Below are 20,573 nucleotides of genomic sequence, written 5' to 3' on the forward strand. Positions count from 1 at the left end.
TGACAAGGAAAGTTGGGGAAGAGGTATGTGGATGGATCTCTTAGAATGGGCATAGACTTTGAAAATATTTGTCTCATGTGAATGCTCACCAAAGGGCATCCACTGTAAAGGAGACTCTTGATAATAGTGGACAAAATGATATACCCTATGATGTCAATTAGCCTCTTTTCCCAGCCACCACAGTGTTTCCTTAATAGACCCATGAACAAGTCGGCCATGGTGGCAAGAATGGAAACTATGCATCGGCTCAACAATGTGAACTTCCTCTTACAAAGGCTGACCTAGTTAACCCTACTGCTGAGTGCCTAACTGGCCAACAGCAGAGATCAACATAAATGCCCCATACAGTACCATTCCCCAGAGGGACAACATACCACCTGATGGTAGGTTGATTACACTGGATTTCTTCCATCAAGGAGGGGGCAGATATTTGGCCCCACTGGAATAAACACATATTCTAGATACAGATTTGCCTTCCTTGCCCACAGTGCCTCTGCCAGCATCATGATCTATGAACTTACAGAGTGCCTTATCCACCATCATGGCATTTCACACAGTATTGCATCTGATCAAGGAACTCACTTCACAGCAAAAGAAAAAAATGCATCAATGGACTCTGGCCCATTGAAACAACTGGTTTTACCACATACCCCATCACACAGAAATGCCTGGCTTAGCTGAAAGGCAGAATGACTTACTGAAGACTTAATGCCAATTAGGAGACAATACCCTAAAAGAATGGGGCGCTGTCTTACAGGATGCAGTTTATACTTTGAATCATAGATGCTGTATTCCTCATAACCACAGTACACAGGTCCAAGAATCAAGGGGAGGAAATAGGAGTGGCTACTCTCACTTCACTATTATCCCTATCAACCCACCCAAAGAATTTTTGCTTCCCATTCTGGCAACTTTGTGCTCTGCTAGTTTGGAGATCTTAGTCTCCACAAGGTTATTGGTTCCACCAAGTGACACAACAATGATTCCACTGAATTGGAAGATGAGATTGCCATCTGTCCATTTTAGGCTCCTTATTTATGCTACTGAACCAATAGGCAAAAAAAAGGGGGGGCTATCTATGGATGGGGTGGCTGCTCCTAACTGCCAAGGGGGTATCATGTCGCTATACACAATGGAGGCAAAGTGGACTATATATGGAGCCCAGGGTTTCTCTAAGGCAGCAGTCCCCAACCTCTTTTGGCACCAGGGACCGGTTTCGTGGAAGACAATTTTTCCATGGATGGGGGAGGGGGTAGGTTCAGGCAGTAATGCCAGCGATGGGGGGGGATGGTTCAGGCGGTAGTGCAAGCAATGGGGAGTGATGCGGAGCGGCAGATGAAGCTTTGCTCGCTCACCTGCCGCTCACCTCCTGCTGTGCGGCCCAGTTCCTAACAGGCCATGGACGGGTACTGGTCCACGGCCCAGGAGATGGGAACCCCTGCTCTAAGGCACCCCTCAGTATTTCCAACAGTAAATGTTAATGGAAAACTACAGCAACCAAAAAGAGGCAGAATGACCAAGGACTCAGACCCTTCAGGAATGAAGGTCTGGGTCATTCCACCCTTATTGCTGCAGGTAAGGGAAATATGGAATGGGTAGTGGAAGAAGGAAGCCATAGATATCAACTATAACCTCATGACCAATTACAGAAATATAAACTGCAGTAGCTTTGGATATTTTCTCTATGCTTTGTTATATGCATGTTTATTTGTATAAACTAACCATCTTTCTCTCTCTTTTCACTTTTAAAAAATTTATGCACAAGTTATTGGAGGTTAACTTTACAACTTAGTCTTTAAGTAACACAATATTCAGTGGGACCACGACTGAATTTGAGATCATTAATATGCAATGACTGTTGGGACTATGAATCTTCTCATTTTGGGAAAGAGTGAGGACCCCCTCACTTGCAAGTACAGATGTATACATACTGTTAGGTAGAAACACAGAGTTGTTTTGTTGTTGTAAAGGAATCCAAATGTGTGTAGAATGACATATATGGACATTGAATAGCCAAAGGAGTTATGCCAGTTATCAATTTAGTGTTACTCGGCTCCAAATTCACACTTCAATGTAAGCTCTGCGACAGCGGACAGAATTGCTGTATTTCTCCTTTAAAGTGTGCATAATGTATACTCCAATAAAGATGTTTAAAAAAAAAAAAGTGTGCATAATGTTAAGTTTTCTCAATTGAGGGCACTGGAGGGACCTTGCATGATGAAGGGCTCTCCTGCAGCTTCCACTGGGTCAGCAGTGTAGGTATGAGGACATCTGGTGGTGATGTGCCCAGCTACCTACCCAGAATGTGCTGTCCTTTGGCAATCACACAGCCGCAACATGGCACGGTAACAATCATCTTACAGCCCTCTCAACAGAGATATCCTGCATTCCAGGCCTCCTGCCCATACTAATTCCTTCGGCTCTTTCACTCTCTCCTCAGTCTGTCTCCCAAAGTCCTCTTGATGCCACCACCCTCCCAACAGGGAGACTGTGTGCTCCAGGCCTCCAACCCACACCAGAGCCCACTCCCATTGCACAGCCATGTTCCAGCCACCAGCTATAGTTCACCCACCCTGCCTGCTTCCTGTTTGCCTGGCCTGGCAAATCTGCAGTCACTACTGAAACTGCCATTCAGTATTCACCTTCTCCAAAGAGGTCAGTACCCCAGCGTTGGAAATGGGACCCAGAAGGGGGCCACTTCCAAGTAGGACCTCTTGGGAGTCCTATATCCTATAGTTACTCTTTTATGACAGTTTAATAATTCTTTATATTAAATCTTCCCTGTTTAAATTATTGTATGGTTCTACTTCAGATTGGATCTTCACTGCTACAGTCTCTGTCTTCATGGAGTTTATAGTCCAGCAAAGAAGATGGACAATTTAAAAAAGACAATCAACCTCATTTATAACCAGGAAAATGCAAATTCAGACTATAGTTAGGTAGTATTTTACAACTGCTAGACTGGTAAATATTAAGGAGTCTGACAGTACCAAATGCTGGATAGGATACAGATCAACAAGAACTGTCATATATTGCTAGTAAGAGTGTATGTTGGTAGAACCACTCAGAAAAACAATTTGTCATTATTTTGTAAATGTATACATTCATATATCTTTGAACCAAGAGATGCTTACACATGTAGACCTATTTCACCCATTTTCCCCTCAAGAAAACCTACATTTAGATAAATTCTAAAATTTAAGTATTAAAAAATCATTCAACAGTATTATCAGGATCAACTTTTAGATTTAAGCAAACGTACAGAAGGAAGGGCTTTCTCTTTCTTGTGCTTTTTTTGTCAGAATGATAAAATAATGTAGACCTGCATTTTTTAACAAACAATATCACAAACTATGTAGCCTTATTAACCCAGCCTCAAATTGTAGATATGGCTAAATTGATGTATTTATCGTTCAAGTCTTCCATATTAGTTACAAATAACTTCATATTAACTTAACTACCCTAATATATAATTTAATATTAATTTAAACTTTTAACTTAAAAAGTTTCTAAAGGTCAATTAGACCAATATTCCACTCACTTTACCTGAATGTCCCATTTGCAGTGTCCAACTTTTATAACCTGGTCTCTGGGGATTTCCAGCAGATAATGGAGTTTTTAGTATTTGAGGATAATTACTATCTTGCGCAGAGGAAGAGCTTGTACCGAGAGTAAAATGTGATGCAAGTGTGTTTTCCGCATAAGATCTTTTGTTTGTAAAGTATGAACCTAAATTCAAAAAAAATTAAATATCAGTTCTTAAAGATTCCGAAATATGCAATGTTGTACTAATTCCTATAATCTCTATAAAACTTCATCTGATAATGATTTTTTAGTGTAACAAATTATAACAAGTTTAACAACATTACTGATAATCTTGTACTAAAATATAATGAAAAGTGCTTGCTAATATGGCTTTTTCTTATACAAGTTGACTGAGACTATTCTTGCTAAAATCACAAACTACCTTCTAATCTTCAAATACACCAGATATATTTACTTTGTATAGTAATTATAATACATCTTTTCCTTTGTTGACCTCTTCATTGAAACTCTCTCCTCCCAGGTAACTGGTGTAAAGAGAGTTTTAGGCTCACTTCGATTCAGTTCCTTGTTTAGTTAGTTACCTGTTGATATAAGACATTACCTATTTTACAGGATTGTCATAAAATATGAAAGAATGTGCATAACAGCCTAGCATAGTGTCTTGGCACATACGAGGTTTTTTTGTTTGTTTTTTAATTGAAGTATAGTTGATTTACAATGTTGTGGGCACATAGAAGTTCTTAAAAGTATATATTGGGTTTCTTTTCTCCTCTTCCCCTTGACTTCCATGACAACTCTCTATCTTGATTCTCCTTAAACCACTTCTTTTTAGTTTCCTTTGCCAGGTCCTTTTTCCCTCTGTCTGCCTCTTAACTGTTGGCTTCCCAAGGTTCCATATGTTTTCACTTTCTCTCACAAATCAAAATTATACATTTTCTCTGGGCATCTCATCTATTATTTTGGTTTCTATTAATATCTATTTCCGGGCAATTCTCAAACCTTCATATACAGCCCTAACTCTTCTCCAACACTATAAACCATGGGGTGGCAAACTCCCTGTGTAAAATTGGGACAAAAGAATAATCTACCTTGCAGAATTATTGTTAGGATCAGAGATACAAAATGCCAAGTAAGAAGCTAGAACAGAGTAGTGCTCATTAATTAGTGGATGTTATTACTGTTGAAAATAAATGGGTGAAAAAGCATCTCACGAAGGGGGGATTATACTGACAATGTAAACATGTATGTTGCCTTGGAGGAACTGCAAGTAGGTCAATTAGATTAGAAAGTAGGGTAATTATTAAGAAATGATAAGAGATAAGACTGCAAAGATTGAAAACAGATCCCAAATGGCCTTGGATGTCCTAATAAAGAGTATGATTTAAAAAAAAAAAAAAAGAGTATGATTTTTTTAACTGCAAAAACAGAGTCACTGATTGAAGTGCCAAGGGACATAAGATTTTCATTTTCCGGGACCTCCCTGGTGGCTCAGTGGTTAAGGATCCACCTACCAAGGCAGGGGACACAGGTTCAAGCCCTGGTCCGGGAAGATCCCACATGCCACGGAGCAGTTAAGCCCGTGCGCCACAACTGCTGAGCCTGCGCTCTAGAGCCCGTGAGCCGCGACTACTGAGCCCACATACTACAACTACTGAAGCTTGCGCGCCTAGAGCCCGTGCTCCACAAGAGAAGCCACCGCAAGGAGAAGCCCGCACACCTCAACGAAGAGTAGCCCCTGCTCGCCACAACTAGAGAAAAGCCGGTGCGCAGCAACCAAGACCCAACGCAGCCAAAAATAAATAAATTAATTAATTAATTTAAAAAGAGAATTAAAAAAAGATTTTCATTTTCCATATAACTCTAGTGACACTGTAAGTAAGCTTGAAAGAAAGAATACTTAGGAGTATGAGGCAATAATTCAGACATAAAATCATAAGGGCCTGTAATGGCAGAGATAGAAAAGGACAATTATTTAAAAAATAAAGTTAGAAAGAATTGAACTATTTGGATGTTATGAGTGAGGGAATACTCGAATTATTGGTCTCCTAGGTTTAAGATTTAGAAAACCCAATGACTGCGATAAGAGAAACAGGTTGAGGAGCTGCAGAGAGATGAATTAAATTAATCATATAGTGAGTCTGAGGATTTCCACTGGTTCCTCACCAGAAGCTTCAGAAGACAGTCTGAAATAGGAATCTGGAGCATAGATGAGATCTGGGCTGTGGTGATAGTCAAATCCAGACAGAAGTGGCCTAGGAAAAAACCTCTAAGGACAAACCAATAATTTGGGAACTAACAAAAAGGTAAGCACAGTTCTCTGGAAGGCAGGAGAAAAACAGGGGAGAGTGGAATCAACAAAAGCAAATTAAGACGGTTTCAGAGAAGACCGGTCAAGAGCATTAAACACAGTGGAAAGGTCACACAAGATGAACTGAAAAGTGACCACTGAATTTGGCATTTGTTACCTTATCATTGACTTGCAATGTTGTCTGGAAAAACGGTGATGGTTTTGCCATGGAGAGTGACTGAATATAGAATAAAGGAGTTGAACTCTCCTTGAAAGACATTTTTCATACTAAACATATTATTCACCTCAATTAGATAAAATGTTAAATCTAGTCTGTTTTCACGGCATCCTAGAAGGACTTGGAGAGTTAAGTTCAGGAGCCAAGAGGTTCACCACTTCTTTCACCAAACTCATGCACAAATTCAGGCATCTGTCATCAGAGGCGGAGAGCTGGGACATCACACCGGATGTTAATGCAACCCGCCTCAGAACCGAGCCACCCGCCATCACAGCTTTGTAATAAAACCAATTTGAAGAAGAGTCCAGCCCTTTAGTCACTCAGAAACACTAAATTCCCAGAGCATCCCATTCTCATCTTCCAAACAAACCCCAACTGATACTTCTCTGTGGTAACCACCAACCACAGCTCCCTGAGCCTCCGGGAATTCACACAACCGCTCCTTGCCTTGAGCTGGCCGCGCGCTGGGCGGGTGCCGAGGGAGGCTGCTGCTGTCGCTCCAGTCGGCCGCCGCTCCAGACGTGCCTGGAGGGGAGGACGAAGAGGCGGCCTGGGCTGAAGGGCATCTCTGAGGAGTCTCCTGGAGTCCAAAATTGTAGCGGGGACCCTGGGACCGAGCCTCTACCGAGGAGGGGGAAACCGCAGGGACAGAAGTTGAGGCTGGTGGGATCTCAGGCCTCAGCATGCTCATAAACCCTCTCAGAACACCCCTCGGCAGGGCCCAAGGGCAGAAGCTACGCCGGGAAAAGTGCGAGCATGGTGCGCAGGCGCACGAAGCTGCATGGCGCAGGCGCAAAGCCCCAGCGTGCCGCAACCGCCCACCTCCCCCCTCCCCTCCACCCCATCCACACCGGGGAATGTACTCCCACGCTTTCCGGTCCCATCACCTCCCACAGGTTTTGGTCGAGCTAAATGTAAGGTACAGACCTCCTCAGCTGAACGGAATTCAGGGCCCATCAATCCAACTTGGTAGACCCATTATTCGCACTGCACCCTATTTCCTTATCACAAGGTGTTCGGGGCTAACATTCCGCACATACCTCCAAATACACTGGTTTCTTTTTAATTACAGAAACTGTCTTAACACTGTGCACACAGTGCCTGTGAGAGTGGAAACAAATTTAATGCTCACACAGTAGTACAAACCATTTAACATTGGTTTCGTGGCTAAAGAGCCACTAACCCCTTACAGCTTAAATATTCACAGGGCTGTTATCACTGCAAGACTGCCCCTCACCCAGTAAGCATATGGCTGTGTGCACAGTATAGAAGGAACCAGGTTAATAAGAGGTATCTCTTGGACAGTTTCCTCTCTCAATTTCTAGTACTGGGTCTTCACACATAGGTATGAACTATTTAAAAGCAGACTACACAAACTCAAACTAGCTTTACAACAAATGACCTTTGAGAAATTTTGTGCCTGCTTACTTTTCTTGAATACACAGTAATAGCAACTTCGTAGAGATGCCAGGATTGAAAACAGAATACTCTGGATACTATTAGAAGAAATGCATTACTCAATTCATGCAATTGTTAAGTACATCAATAAATCAGGTATTCATAGAACAGTTCATCCACATGCAATGACTGCAGTCCTCAAAACTCCCAACTTCCAATGACAGCACTTAAATAAAATTATGTTCCATCCAATGACTTCCAAACCTTCAGAAACAAAATACTGGCAATGCAACTCAAACACAAATTAATAAACTGTCAAAAAACAATGCTAGATTTCAATCTCACATTGGTCAATGTGTTGAGAATCATCACTTTACACATGTAAGATGATTCTCTCTTACACAGGGTATTGCAAAGACGCTTGAGCAAATTTCAACTTCCATCAAGAAAAATGTTCATTAAAATACTTTATTTTCCCCAAGAACATAAAACTCTTATAAGAGTTATAATCTCTTGTAAGAGATTAGCTGTGGTCTCATCTTTCTGAAAACACAGGTAACAAAAAAATACTGTGGCAACTATCAACTTGTGTTTCCTTACTCGGCAGGGAAAAAAGCCAACAATCCCCCTTGGCATTCCGACATAAAATATTAGAAAGTGAGAATATAGTCCAGATTGCAATCCTATTCCAAGGTGGTGAATTGTCATTTACTTAAATCACTTTGTAACCAGCTCAGTAACCACAAACATATGAAATATTCCCAAATTTCAGCCATTTATTTTTTTTCATCTTTTAATTCCTATGGGGTTCATCAATTCTTTATCAGTTAACATTCTCATTGACAAAGACCAATTTATATTAACTATAGTTATATATAACATATCAAGGGAGTACATGGGAAAATCAGAACATAAAACTTCATCAGCTAAATAGAGTTCAACTCAGTTTGCTGTTATGGAGACAAACAAGATAAATACACTGAAGCATAAACAAAATATTACGCTCAGAATAACAGCATTCCAGAAGAAAACGGAAAGCTGAAGATACAATAAAGGTCTCTAATTTACAGTATGTATAATTATATAATTTATTAAAATCAACACAATTCATGTACAAAATATTAACATGGCAGCCATTACGTTTGTTAAGCACTTCAAATACTGAAATGTTAAAACAGTAAAACTACACTAAGCAACTTCTGCATCAAGGGATCTAATCTAGCTCACTAGTTCAGGCTGAACATTCACTCTCCGAAGTATTTCTTCAGGCATGCAAAAAACAGGGCTAACAGGTTTAATCTGTTCTTCTCCCAAAAGTGACAATCCAGCAATTCCAAATAGAGTATGAAAAGGATCTACCTATTAAAAAAATAAGAATTTATAGAGTATTACAAAATGAAAACTTCTAAAACCCTGCTTCTGAACAATGATTATACTGGAGCCTATTGTATTCCCTTTATTTGAACATACGCTTAAAGTTTTCTGAAACAATGATGGTTTCAAATTGTGTTTTTAAACACAGAACCTGGTCCACACACTCATTTCTTGGCAATAAGTGACCAGAAATTTCTGTAAACTTGTTTTAGATCTTTCATATATTCTTAAATGACAATTATTTAAAAAAGCATCCCTTCAAAGCAACACTTGGAAATACCATCCTTTCCCCCCACCCCCCTATTCCTAATTCTGGAAACTTAGAACCCTTAGAACACAAAGCAACACTGAAAATTTTAACTGTTAAATAAACAGTCACAAATATACTTGCCATATCTCCTGGCCTGTCCGCAAATCCTCCCGTTTCTTCATCTTGACATGCTAAAATGAAACTGCGCAGTTTCTCTCTGTCAATCCAATGAAGCCTTCCAATTATCTTTAGGGAAGCCAACACCCACCAAGAATAGCATACATCTGGTAACTAGGAGGAAAAAGCCACAAGTTGCCTCAATTGTACTTTCTGGTCCAAATATTGGGGGTGGGAAGGGAATCAAGGGATATACAGACAATGCAGTCTTTGAAACACTGAAATCCATAAATACAATTGCTTAGAATTAAAGATAATCACTGTAAAAGAGAAGACCAAACACTCCATTCCATAGAAAACCATGCTGAATGTTTCAGCTTCAGTACTCAGTGATAACCATCCATCTACCTTATTTTCTATTTGCAGTGAATACCTAAATAAGCCCCTTAATCCAAGAATCTGGTGGTAAGGCTCGTGAGATCTATGGTACCGTATGTTCCACTGCCCTAGGTAGAGCACTTTCAGTAAGTGCTGTCCAAGCAGGTACACAACCTGCTTCAAAAAAAAAAAAAAAAAAAAAAAAAAAAATCACCCCAGCTCCTCAAATCATGGTAACTTAAGAAATGCAGAAGTTCCCACCTTAGACTGAATTTCAACAAGATCCCTAGGTGATTCACAGGCACATTAAAAGCTGTCCTACATTTTAAGTGCAATCCTCACCCCCAACGATCTTCTACTTATTGAAAAGTTGCCCAGGTTTTTCATTGGATCTTAACTAGAAACCACTTGTGGTTATTTCCCTACCTATTAACTTATTCAGAAATACTGAGCAAGCAAAATTAAACAAAAATACAATGACCCAGATAAAAGCATCACCAAGCTCTATCATATTTTAGGTCAGGGGCTCAGCAGGCTACAGCCATTGAGTCAAATCTAGACCACAAGAATAGCTTTTAGTATGTGTAAATGATTTTTAAATATAATAGTTTTGCGACAGGAAAATTATGAAATTTGTACGTGTAACAAGACCATAGGTCAAAGCTAAAAATATTTACTACCTGGTCGTTACAGACCCAATTCAGAGTGTGTGAGAGTTAAACAAAATTGGCTTTTTCTTTAAAAATTAACAAAGATTTTAAATAAAAATGTTGTAATCCAATTTTTTTAAAAAATCTTTCATTTGGCAAATCCATTGTCCTTTCCCACCCATAAGTGGGCATGGAGATTTCTATACAAGATGCATGTGTTAATAGAAGCCTTTGACTCCCAGATATACATAACGCAAAGTAGTTAAGGTGAAAAGCTCATTATCAATTTACAAGAGCAATACTGAGATATACAAGACAAAAAAAGTCCTCACTCAAGGTTATAAAACTTAAAAAGTTCATCTTATGAAACGACAGATACCTTCTCTGGCCTTCCATTGAGTCCACCTGATGGAAGCTGTCGTTCACAAAGCCACCAACCAAGTAAATCAGAATTTACTCGATGCAACTGACTAGTAATAGCCAGGAATCCTGTGCAACAATAGATCTAAAATTACAGACATAAAGTACATGTGTATAATAGTTTTTCAACAATAACATGGTGATAAAAACTACTTAAATTATTAAAGCTCCATTTTCTATCTAAAAATTTGCTGACAGTTAAGAATTGCAAACAAGAACACAATTATTTGAACAAAACCAACCACACTACTAGGATGCAACTGCAATGCAAGACTACTGTCACAATTTCTTCATGGCTAAAAGCAAGCTTTATTTGACAACAATTTACATATACAACATCCTCTGGCACAAGCAAACAGGTGTTGGGGATAGGTAGGGAATGTTTTCATCTGGTTAAAAACTAATTGAAAATCAAAATATATTTTTGGTAATTACAAAACTACTTATGTTTACCTGGGTCAGAGGATTTCACCAACAGGGGACTGTATACAAAGTAAACTACTGTAAAAATGCCTTCCTTAATCAGCAATTAATTCTTATGTAACATCCCACATTATACTACATTCAGTCAAATTAACTTGCTATTTTCCCAATTACACGGGTTATCCCTTCAAAACTGACACTACATTTTAATCTAGATTGATAAAATTACCTGCCCAGCATGGGATTCAGAACCTGGCCTGCAACCAAATCCACCATCAAAGTTCATACATGATAAAACAAATTCGATTGCCTTTTCCACATTAATAGCATCCAGCTTCCCCTGTAAACAAAATATACGTATTAAATTCCAGAATAATCATGTAAGTTTAATCATTCCAATACAACATTTAAAACTTACCAATAGAGCCAAAGTTGCCACCGCACAAAAAGAGAATCTTGTATCGATTTCTCCTAAAAATAAAGGGATCAAACCAAAACATTACGTGTTATCAGAGGCTTCTGATCATATTATGTAGTAAAAGTTAATTAAAAACAACCTCTGCACAACTACCATGGTTAAATTTCCAAGAGTTCAGGCTTAACATGTACTAGTCACCAGGAGGAAAGCTAAATCTTTAAAAAGTGATCCATAATCACTTACTTTATTTCGAAGGAAACTAAGAACTAGAAAACTGCTTTGTCAAAAATACAAGCAAATAAATTGCTTTTAAAGCCCCAGAAAGGTAACAGAAAGAAAAAGACTAGTCAATTTCTTAGAATGATAATAAACTTACCCTATTATATAAAAGTAGATTTTCACATCCCATGAAGCAGCTGGTCTCTCCTGCCTGCACTGTATTCAGCCCTAAAGCAGAGATTATCTACATTTATCAAGTCAAATACTACTCCCTCCCTCCACTCAAATATTCAGTAAGTTTGTAAAGTTTTTTGAATATTTTCCCCTTGCCAGAAAGTTTTAAAAAAACTTTACAAAGCCACCAAATATTGGGGAAAAAAGTTTCACCTACCTTATCTTTTAGACTGGCCCCCTCTGTTCCAGTACTCCTGTATGCTGATATAACTAGCACAGTGCATGCTGGAACTTCCAGCAGACCATTAACTCCAGTTAGACCAGCTGCTTAGTGGGACCTGAAAAGATGAAAAACTTAAAAATCTCCTGGTAAGTTATTAGCAAAGCCCCCAATTCGTTGAACTTTAAAATTTGCAACAAAGCTTATTACTACAATAAACACCAAAGCAGAACATTTTTGGATTGGTATTTTGGGTGCCATGGATTAAAGGGACATTACCCCAAATATCTCCAGCAAAAGAACCATCTTCTTTCTGTAGACTCTGAACATATTCCACAACTTTATTTACATCAATAACATTAATACTATCATAGAGAGTAAGAATCTGTAACAAAAACAAACCATGGTAAGTAAATACCTCTTCAACACTGGTAAGTTTGTTCTAACAATGTTCTTCCTCAACTACCTTTTAAGTTGGCAAGCAAGCATGTCCTTTTGTTTATGTACATTGTGAACTTTTCTCAAATGTGCACTTCTACTATGCAAATTATAGATATTACCAACAAACACAAACCTTTAACCACAAAGCATTATTTTTCCATTTATAAATTGTTAACTTAGCGCTCTAAGACTCATATATACTAACTTACATAGACTTTAAACCCTTATTTGTGGATCTTCACTAATATCAAAATCAAAGCTAACTCCAAGGAGGGAATTCCCTGACGGTCCAGTGGTTAGGACTTGGCGCTTTCACTGCCATGGGCCTGGGTTCAATCTCTGGTCAAGGAACTAAGATCCCGCAAGCCACAGTTCATCCAGAAATGTAAAAATAAGTAAAAATAAATAAATTTTAAAACTCCACGGAAAACAGCAGAGTTGTGAAATGACAGAGTATAAACGGGGAACCAAAGGCAGCTTGGTATTTCCAGATATTAGATGAAAAGCAAGATGAGACTAGAAGGGAGGAAATGGCCAGGCCATGGAGAGATGCAAATGCCATGCAGAAGTTTGATGAATACAAGAAACAGATGAAGGAGGCTTCTACGCATGCGGTAAACAGGCTTCGAGCAGTTTACGTAATCCATTATGCTATTTGCTGTTCTCTGAATAATGTTCCACGTGACAATCTTCAGACCATATTGTTTTCTATTATCAGACAAGACTTATGTAACGTAATCTATTGGGATAGGATAGGTCATGCTGTCTAATAAAACAGATTTCAGTGGCTTAACTTCACAGGATTTTTCTTGCTCAAAACCAACCACCAACCTAACTCCACTGAGTGATTTTCAAATATTTACATATACTTAAGATAAACATAATTACCATCCAAGGTCTCAGTGTAATTTTATAATTTACATCAACTTTGGATTCAGCTAATACATGCCACCACATCATTGACCTTGTAGAACATATACTTCATTTGAAAAGATGAGTAACTTTTTAACATAGATACTGATTTTGTCACATTCCTGATACCTAGTTTCAATTTCCCCACTCTCACAGAAGAGAATACATCACCAAGACTGCTGAATTTTTATTAGTATTTACCTGGACAGCACTAAGAGTGTACAAAAGATGAGGATCATGTCCAATACTAGCACTTATTCCACCACACTCGTGTTGACAAGACTTAATAAATGTCAGAATTTCTTCTCTATTCATGCGATGTAGCTGTCCCATGAGATCCATAACAGTCAGACCCCAATAGATGCCACTCATTCTCAAATATTCAGACATACAGTATTCCTAAAATACACAATTACTTTAATGCGTCAGTTTGAATTGATGCCAGGTTAAAGATACTGAACACATGAAGCTAAATAGTCATGGTGTTACAGGCCTTAACTCCATAGCTACAAGGTTATGGGAATTCATCAATACTAGATTATTTCCCAACATGGTAAATTTCAGCTCTTTGTATCCTACAGGAGAAAATATTCACTTCTAATTAAGTTGTTCATTTAATTTTTTCTAAGATTTTCCCACAGAGGAAAACTGGGAACACCATTCTTCAAGGTTAAACTTATTCAAGGTCTCAGCGTAATTCTAGAGCTTAAGTGTTATCTCACATCACCGTAAACTCAGGTAATACATGCCAACACATCATTGACCTTGAAAGCATTACCTCAACTACAAAAGTAAATCTATTCCACGCCTCAAAATTCTTACAAATCGGGGCAGGAAGGGAAATCTACTTTGTCTGCCAAGGCCTCTAAATAAGTGTTGGTAAGGACCGTGGTTAATTCCACTGCCCCTCAACCACAGATACCAGTGCTTGGCACACAGAAGTTGGATACGATTTTTAAGAAACATGGGCCATACTAACCTGCTTATTCAGAATGGCCAACACCTTTAAAAATAAACTTTTCAACATAAAAGTATACATACGTAATCATCTTTCTTTGAGCCATAGGATGCTATATAATCTGCATGCTTCTCCACTAATAGGGTGTCGGGTGCATCTGACTTGATAATAACATCCTTCTGCGGTGTGCCCTTTCACACAAAAAATGATTTCATAAATTTTTATCTTTTCACGTTTGACCCCAGAGCATATATTCAATACACATTTGAATTCTGATTTCATCTTGCCATATAAAAACTTTCAATTTTAAAAGTATCTGACTAAAAAAGAACGAAACCCCTCATAAAGATGCAGGTATTTTTCAGGTCTCAGGGTAATTCTAGAGCTAAAGCAGAAATAATCAACTTTAGATTCAGAATACATGCCAGCTCATCATTGACCCAAAAAATTACCTCCATCTTCATCTCTCTTTGCTTATCTTTCACTTAAAGAGTTAAGTAAAATAAACATACACTATCAAACCTTACGAATTTAAGACAACGTATGGCTTACATGTGGCAAAAAGTTGAAGCATTAAAATAAAAATCTTGCTAACCCATAATTTGCAGTTAAGTTCTTTAATGAGATTTTATTAATCCTAGAAACTCAGGTTTCAAAGCACCTTCCATGTACCCCAAAAGTTATTTATCAAGCAAGCAGTCCCTTTAGCCTAATCTTCTCCAGCTTTAGTTTTAGTTTCTACAAGCCCCCAGGTGATGAGGATGCTGCTCTAGTTCTTATTTTTTAAGTAGGTCATGATCACTACCAGTAAGAACAAAGCAATTAATTTCCTTCACATCCCATTCATATTGACTAGGTCAAGCCCATACTATTAATAATTATAAAGATTCTGAACCATATATTCATGGCCAAATGGAAGGAAATATATATGTACATGTATATATACAGAAGGAAAAGAGAACTACCCGGCTTTTTTGAGAGATTAAGAAACCGGGTCGTTGACCCCTGCGGCCCGCCGGATAGGAGGAAGTCTGGCCGCATGGGCAGCCGCGAGATCTGCAGAAAACGCTAAGTAATACTTCACCCTGTCTCTGAGTCCTCAAAAAACCTTCCAAGGCCTATGTCTTAACTCAACCGTTCTCCAATACTTAGAAAACAACCCACTGGGGCCTGAACTGCTTAAACATTAGCCTATCTAGTCTCCTCCCGACTCATCTACACAGCAACCCAATACACGTCCACACTCACCATGTCTGAGAGCGAAAAGAGAACTAAGCTCGTCGCTGGGCGGATTTAGGCAGCAAGCGCCTGCGCAGAGGCGTCCTTCAGGTCCCCCACCCCCCTCACCCGCCCGCGCCCGACATAGCTGTCCACACTCCCGCCTGAAGGAAGGAGCAGTTCCGTGGCTGCCCTAGGACCCCACCGACTGCTCATAGCTGTCCTCGCTGCCTGCGCCTAAAGTCTCTGGCGCCAATTTTCTCGTCTCGTAAGGTCCGCGGTTTTGTCTACAAGGGTTTTAAGTAATGTGTAAATACCTGAATAACTTTTAAGAAATCGTTTATTCTTGAGACTCTTTGAACTTTGAAGATCTGCAATGGCTGGTAATTAATAGAGTTGCACGTAGTTAAGTGTTCAATAAATGTTTTTGAGTGAATGTTAATGAAGTGTTCACATTCCCCTCCTGTTTGCCTTGGCCATTACGGCCGACTCCCTCACCTACTCCCCCCACTTCTTTAGGAAGTACTAATATCTGAAATATTTGGAACTGAATTTTCAACGAAGAAACACCCATGTGCATTTTATGAGCTTTCCACAGAAATCGGATTTACTAGGTGTGTTAACACAGCTGTTTTCAATTGTGCTTTCTTTAGGACTGTCATACTTCAGCATTTTTGAGCACCCATTAGAAAATAATGGCACCACACATCCTTGCATTCAGTAACGATTTGGAGAAGGGTTCCTGACACAGTGACATATGTGGGTTATCAGTAATTGAGAGAATGTTGGATCTACTGTGATGATAGATTTCATTATTTCGCCCTGTAGTTCTGTTGATATTCGCATTTCTAGCTTGAGGCCACTTTATTAAATGCATATAAGTTTAGAATTATCTATTTATGCTGAGTTGAGCCTTTTATCATTACGTGATGATTGTGTCTAGCCCTAATAATTTTTATTTTAAAAAGTCTGCCTTGTTAAGTAGTGTCAACGAAAAATTAATCCGTTGCTCCAAGAAAGAAATGGAAATTTTTTTCCGAGCCAAATTTGAGGATTATAACCTGGGAAGACCATCTCAGAAAGCTTCTGAGGACTGTTCCGCGGGTTACAAGTGAAGGTACAGTTATATGTTTTTTGAGGCAAAGGGCTGTACATCAAATGACATATTATTGACAGTTTACATAATCCAGATCTAAGTGTCATCGTGGTAGGTCGTATGACCCCTTACAAGATCAGGAAGGAATGTTATCTTTTAAGGAGCTGTCTTGCTGATGCTGGGAGAATGTTGCTCTTTATGGTTAAGCAGGTATTCCTGCTGACGGGGGAGGTTTGGTGATGCATAATGCAGATACACAATGCACAGTGGGGGCAGAGCGGAGGCCAAAGGACAGAGAAGAATATCTTTATGTTTAAAATTTTCTTGTCTTGCCTTAAAATATGAATTTTATTTCACAATAGTAATGTAATTTCCCCAGCTTTCTTTTGCCTCGAAATGAGATGGGAGAGGAGTGTTGTAGAGTGAGAAAAACCAAGGCAGAGAGGGAGAAGTCATGTCTCCTGGGAAAAGTAATACTCAAAATAAGAATAAGACAAGCATCCGATCCAAAATATAACATTCAGGTCGAGGCAATAACTGCTGAAGTAATGAAAAGTAAGCCTCTCTTCCTACTTTATGAATTCATTCATCAAATATGTATTGGATGCCTAGAATGTGCCAAATATTAATTATTCTAGGTTTTGAGGGTACAATGGTGAGAAAAATGGAAATATGTATAGGGAGTATCTGTTCTAGCAATTCTTGGAATTACATTCAGCAATTCTATTTCTAGCTATTTATCCTACAAATATACTCCCTTGGCTATGAAGTGACATGTGCCAGAATATTCATAGCAGCAGTCTTTGTAATAGCAAAAAATAACAAATATTTTAACCATCAAAAGGTGAAATAAACTATGGTGTATTCATTATGCAGCCATTAAAAAGAATGAGGAAACTCTGCAAACATTGTTGTGGAAAGATTTACAGAATATGTTAAGTGAAAACAAAAACAGAATGTACCAAACGATGTACTGATGTGCCATATGCTACTACTATCTGTGTGGGAAACAAAGGGAAAAAAATATATGGATATATTTGGGAATGCACAGAACCAAAGCAGTTACCTACTGGAGGAGAAATGGGTGGCTGTGGACAGGATTTAAGGAAAGCTTCTCACTGAGTACTCTGATACTTTTGAAACTTGGTATGTTTTACCTCTTCAAAAAATAAAAATATCTCCCCTCCAAAGAAAAGCAGCTACATATATATATATATATATATATATATATATATATATATATATATATAAAACAAGTTCATCTCTGCCTCTAGACCTCCGCTGTCCAATATAGCCACATGGAGCACTTGAAATGTGACCACTCTGATTTGAGATGTGTTGTAAGTATAAAATACACACCCCATTTCAAAGACTTAGTAAGAAAAATAGAAATATCTCATTAATAATTTAAAAGTATTGATTGCCGAAATATTTTGGATATATTGGGTTAAATTATTTTCTTAAACTTAATTTCATCTGTTACTTTTTACATTTTTAATGTGACTATTAGAAAATTTTAAATTACACATGTAGATCACCTTACGTTTCCATTGGACAATGCTGCTGTAGTCTATGAGCTTTATGAGAGCTGTAGTGTCTGTTTTGTTCACCATTTCATGTGTTACACATATCATTTTGTAAATAAAAGGATTCCTCTTTACCTACAATTTTGTTCAAAGACCATATTGTGACTGACTACAACTATGAACATAGTTTCATTAGCATTCAATATCTAAACTGTTTCTACTCTGGTTTAACATCTTTATGTCACGGAATAGCATTTCCAGGGGACAACAGTATCATATTTTACCTAAGATGCCACTGACTATAAGACACATCGCAATTGCAAAGACATCAAAGGTAGAAAAAAATAGCCAATGGCTATTAACATAAAACTTACCCAGATTTCTGAGATGTTAAATAAGAAAAAATATGCATTTTGGAATCAATGAAGCATAGTAACTGAGTCATTTTTTAAAATGAAGTATATCTTATTTACAATGTTTCAAATGTACAGCAAAGTGTTTCAGTTTTATATATATATTATTTTTCAGATTCTTTTCAATTATAGGTGATTACAAGATACTGACTATAGTTCTCTATGCTATACAGTAGGTCCCTTTTGTTTACCTATTTCATATATAGTAGTGTGTATCTGTTAATGCTGAACTCCTAATTTATCTCCACCCCCCTCTGCCTGCTATCCATTTGGTAACCATAAGTTTGTTTTCTATGTCTAGTTCTGTTTTATAAATAAGTTCATTTGTATCATCTTTTTAGATTCCACATATAAGTGATATCATATGATATTTGTCTTTGACTCACTTCACTCAATATGACAATCTCTAGGTCCATCCATGTTGCTACAAATGGCATTATTTCATTCTTTTTTATGGCTGAGTAATATTCCATTGTGTATATACACACACACACACACACACACACACACACACACACACACACACATATACATTTTCTTGATCCATTCATCTGTCAGTAGACATTTAGGTTGCTTCCATGTCTTCACTATGAGTCATTTATTTCTGAAATAGCAAATGTAGAAGCATAGTATTACATGCTCCATGCTGCATATTACACTTGTAAAATTATATTACCTTCTATATATTTTATGACATCCCTGATTTTTTTTATTCCTCATTTTTGGATTCACTTCAAGCAAATGAAATCTTGTCTAAAGTCTTAGAATTGCAGGCCTTCTTAACTAAGTAGTTTCAATAATAAAAGGAACTCTGATAAGAAAGATGCAGGTATATAAGGACTAGAATTCTGGAGCGATTTAAGAGAAACTTTTTAAACAAAGTTGTAGATGAAAAACATTTTAAAATGTAAAATCCTGTCCAAGGGACTTCCCTGGTGGTCCAGTGGCTAAAACTCCGTGCTCCCAGTGCAGGGGACCTGGGTTCGATCCCTGATCAGGGAACTACATCCCATATGCCACACCTAAAAGATCCCACATGCGGCAACAAAGATCCCGTGTGCCACGTCTAAGACCCCCTGCAGCCAAATAAATAAATATTTAAAATAAATAAATAAATAAATAAAATGTAAAATCCTGTCCTTTAATTGTGAACTATAAAAAAGCTTGATGCTTAAAAAAAAAAAGATACATTGAGACATCTAGGTTTTAAGATTTAAGTTGGTTGCTAGAAATTGGTTTTAATATATTATTGGTTCCCTCCTTTTTTAATGAGTTAAATAAAATTTTTGACATGTATTCACTTTATATTTATATGCGTCATGATTTTACCATTTTGAAAATTATACATTTCCTTAGATACCCAAGTATGCTCAACAGATAGAGCTAAGTAAACTGCATTGCTTGAGAATGGCACCTCAAGATCTACCCAAGCCAAGGCAGGTCTTTTCTTGCCTCTCACAGCCACTCCACAGCCTTAACTTTTTTGGCCTCTATTTATGTAGGTTTTGCCCTCCTTGCTGTTTTTTTTTTTTTTCACACCTCCTTACCGATTTTATTTATTTATTTTTTTATGTATGGCTGTGTTGGTCTTCGTTTCTGTGCAAGGGCTTTCTCTAGTTGCGGCAAGTGGGGGCCACTCTTCATCGCGGTGCGCGGGCCTCTCATTATCGCGGCCTCTCTTGTTGCGGAGCACAGGCTCCGGACGCGCAGGCTCAGCAATTGTGGCTCACGGGCCCAGTTGCTCCGCGGCATGTGGGATCTTCCCAGACCAGGGCTCGAACCCGTGTCCCCTGCATTGGCAGGCAGATTCTCAACCACTGTGCCACCAGGGAAGCCCCCTCCTTACTGATTTTGTGTCTTGTTTTTGTTTCTGCTTCAGGCACAGTTCATAATTTAA

The 20,573-nt window shown here is 38.3% G+C and overlaps 2 protein-coding genes, 1 long non-coding RNA gene and 1 pseudogene across 6 annotated transcripts in view; 2 read left to right on the forward strand and 2 right to left on the reverse strand.

Annotated features, from left to right (window-relative positions):
* Positions 1-5,360, forward strand: part of LOC309641297 (protein arginine N-methyltransferase 5 pseudogene) — a 369,652-nt pseudogene extending 364,292 nt beyond the window's left edge. The window contains exon 2 of the transcript XR_014268784.1: positions 5,075-5,360. The product of XR_014268784.1 is annotated as a protein arginine N-methyltransferase 5 pseudogene (transcript). The remainder of the gene's footprint in view (positions 1-5,074) is intronic.
* The window catches only part of MSH4 (mutS homolog 4), a 93,371-nt gene extending 86,573 nt beyond the window's left edge, over positions 1-6,798 (reverse strand). Inside the window, exons 1-2 of one of the 2 annotated variants that reach the window (XM_082419670.1) lie at positions 6,504-6,798; positions 3,547-3,729 (exon numbers count right to left, since the gene is read on the reverse strand). In XM_082419670.1, coding sequence (XP_082275796.1) covers positions 3,547-3,729; positions 6,504-6,762 — 442 coding nt within the window. In that variant the 5' untranslated portion in view covers positions 6,763-6,798. Of the gene's footprint in view, positions 1-3,546; positions 5,089-6,503 lie in introns of those variants that run through there. The other variant, XM_082419669.1, reaches the window with a different exon arrangement.
* LOC309641494 overlaps positions 1-20,573 on the forward strand; it is a 664,930-nt gene that overhangs the window by 613,335 nt on the left and 31,022 nt on the right. The gene's annotated exons all lie outside the window — the stretch shown is intronic.
* Positions 7,924-15,652, reverse strand: RABGGTB (Rab geranylgeranyltransferase subunit beta). Of its 2 annotated transcripts, none has more exons than XM_082421142.1 (8): positions 14,507-15,652; positions 13,667-13,864; positions 12,392-12,497; positions 11,500-11,552; positions 11,311-11,421; positions 10,618-10,743; positions 9,235-9,384; positions 7,924-8,828 (listed from the first exon to the last, which is right to left on the reverse strand). In XM_082421142.1, exons 2-8 carry the CDS (start codon positions 13,853-13,855, stop codon positions 8,688-8,690), a joined length of 876 nt encoding a protein of 291 aa, XP_082277268.1. In that variant the 5' UTR covers positions 13,856-13,864; positions 14,507-15,652; the 3' UTR covers positions 7,924-8,687. The 2 variants fall into 2 exon arrangements, with proteins under 2 accessions (XP_082277268.1, XP_082277267.1); XM_082421141.1 differs by having other exon boundaries at positions 7,924-8,824; positions 9,231-9,384.

This window comes from Balaenoptera physalus, assembly GCF_965194825.1.
Source record: "Balaenoptera physalus genome assembly, chromosome: 1".
In the NCBI taxonomy this organism is placed as follows: domain Eukaryota; kingdom Metazoa; phylum Chordata; class Mammalia; order Artiodactyla; family Balaenopteridae; genus Balaenoptera; species Balaenoptera physalus.

What these genes read in the sequence shown, in the direction of transcription:
- RABGGTB (XM_082421142.1), bottom strand. Translation starts at nt 13,855, where the DNA reads ATGTCTGAATATTTGAGAATGAGTGGCATCTATTGGGGTCTGACTGTT. An exon ending in TGGCAACTTTGGCTCTATTG is followed by an intron (nt 11,422 to 11,499) that starts GTAAGTTTTAAA and finishes TTTTGTTTACAG; the next exon opens with GGGAAGCTGGATGCTATTAA. An exon ending in CGGACAGGCCAGGAGATATG is followed by an intron (nt 8,829 to 9,234) that starts GCAAGTATATTT and finishes TTTTTTTAATAG; the next exon opens with GTAGATCCTTTTCATACTCT.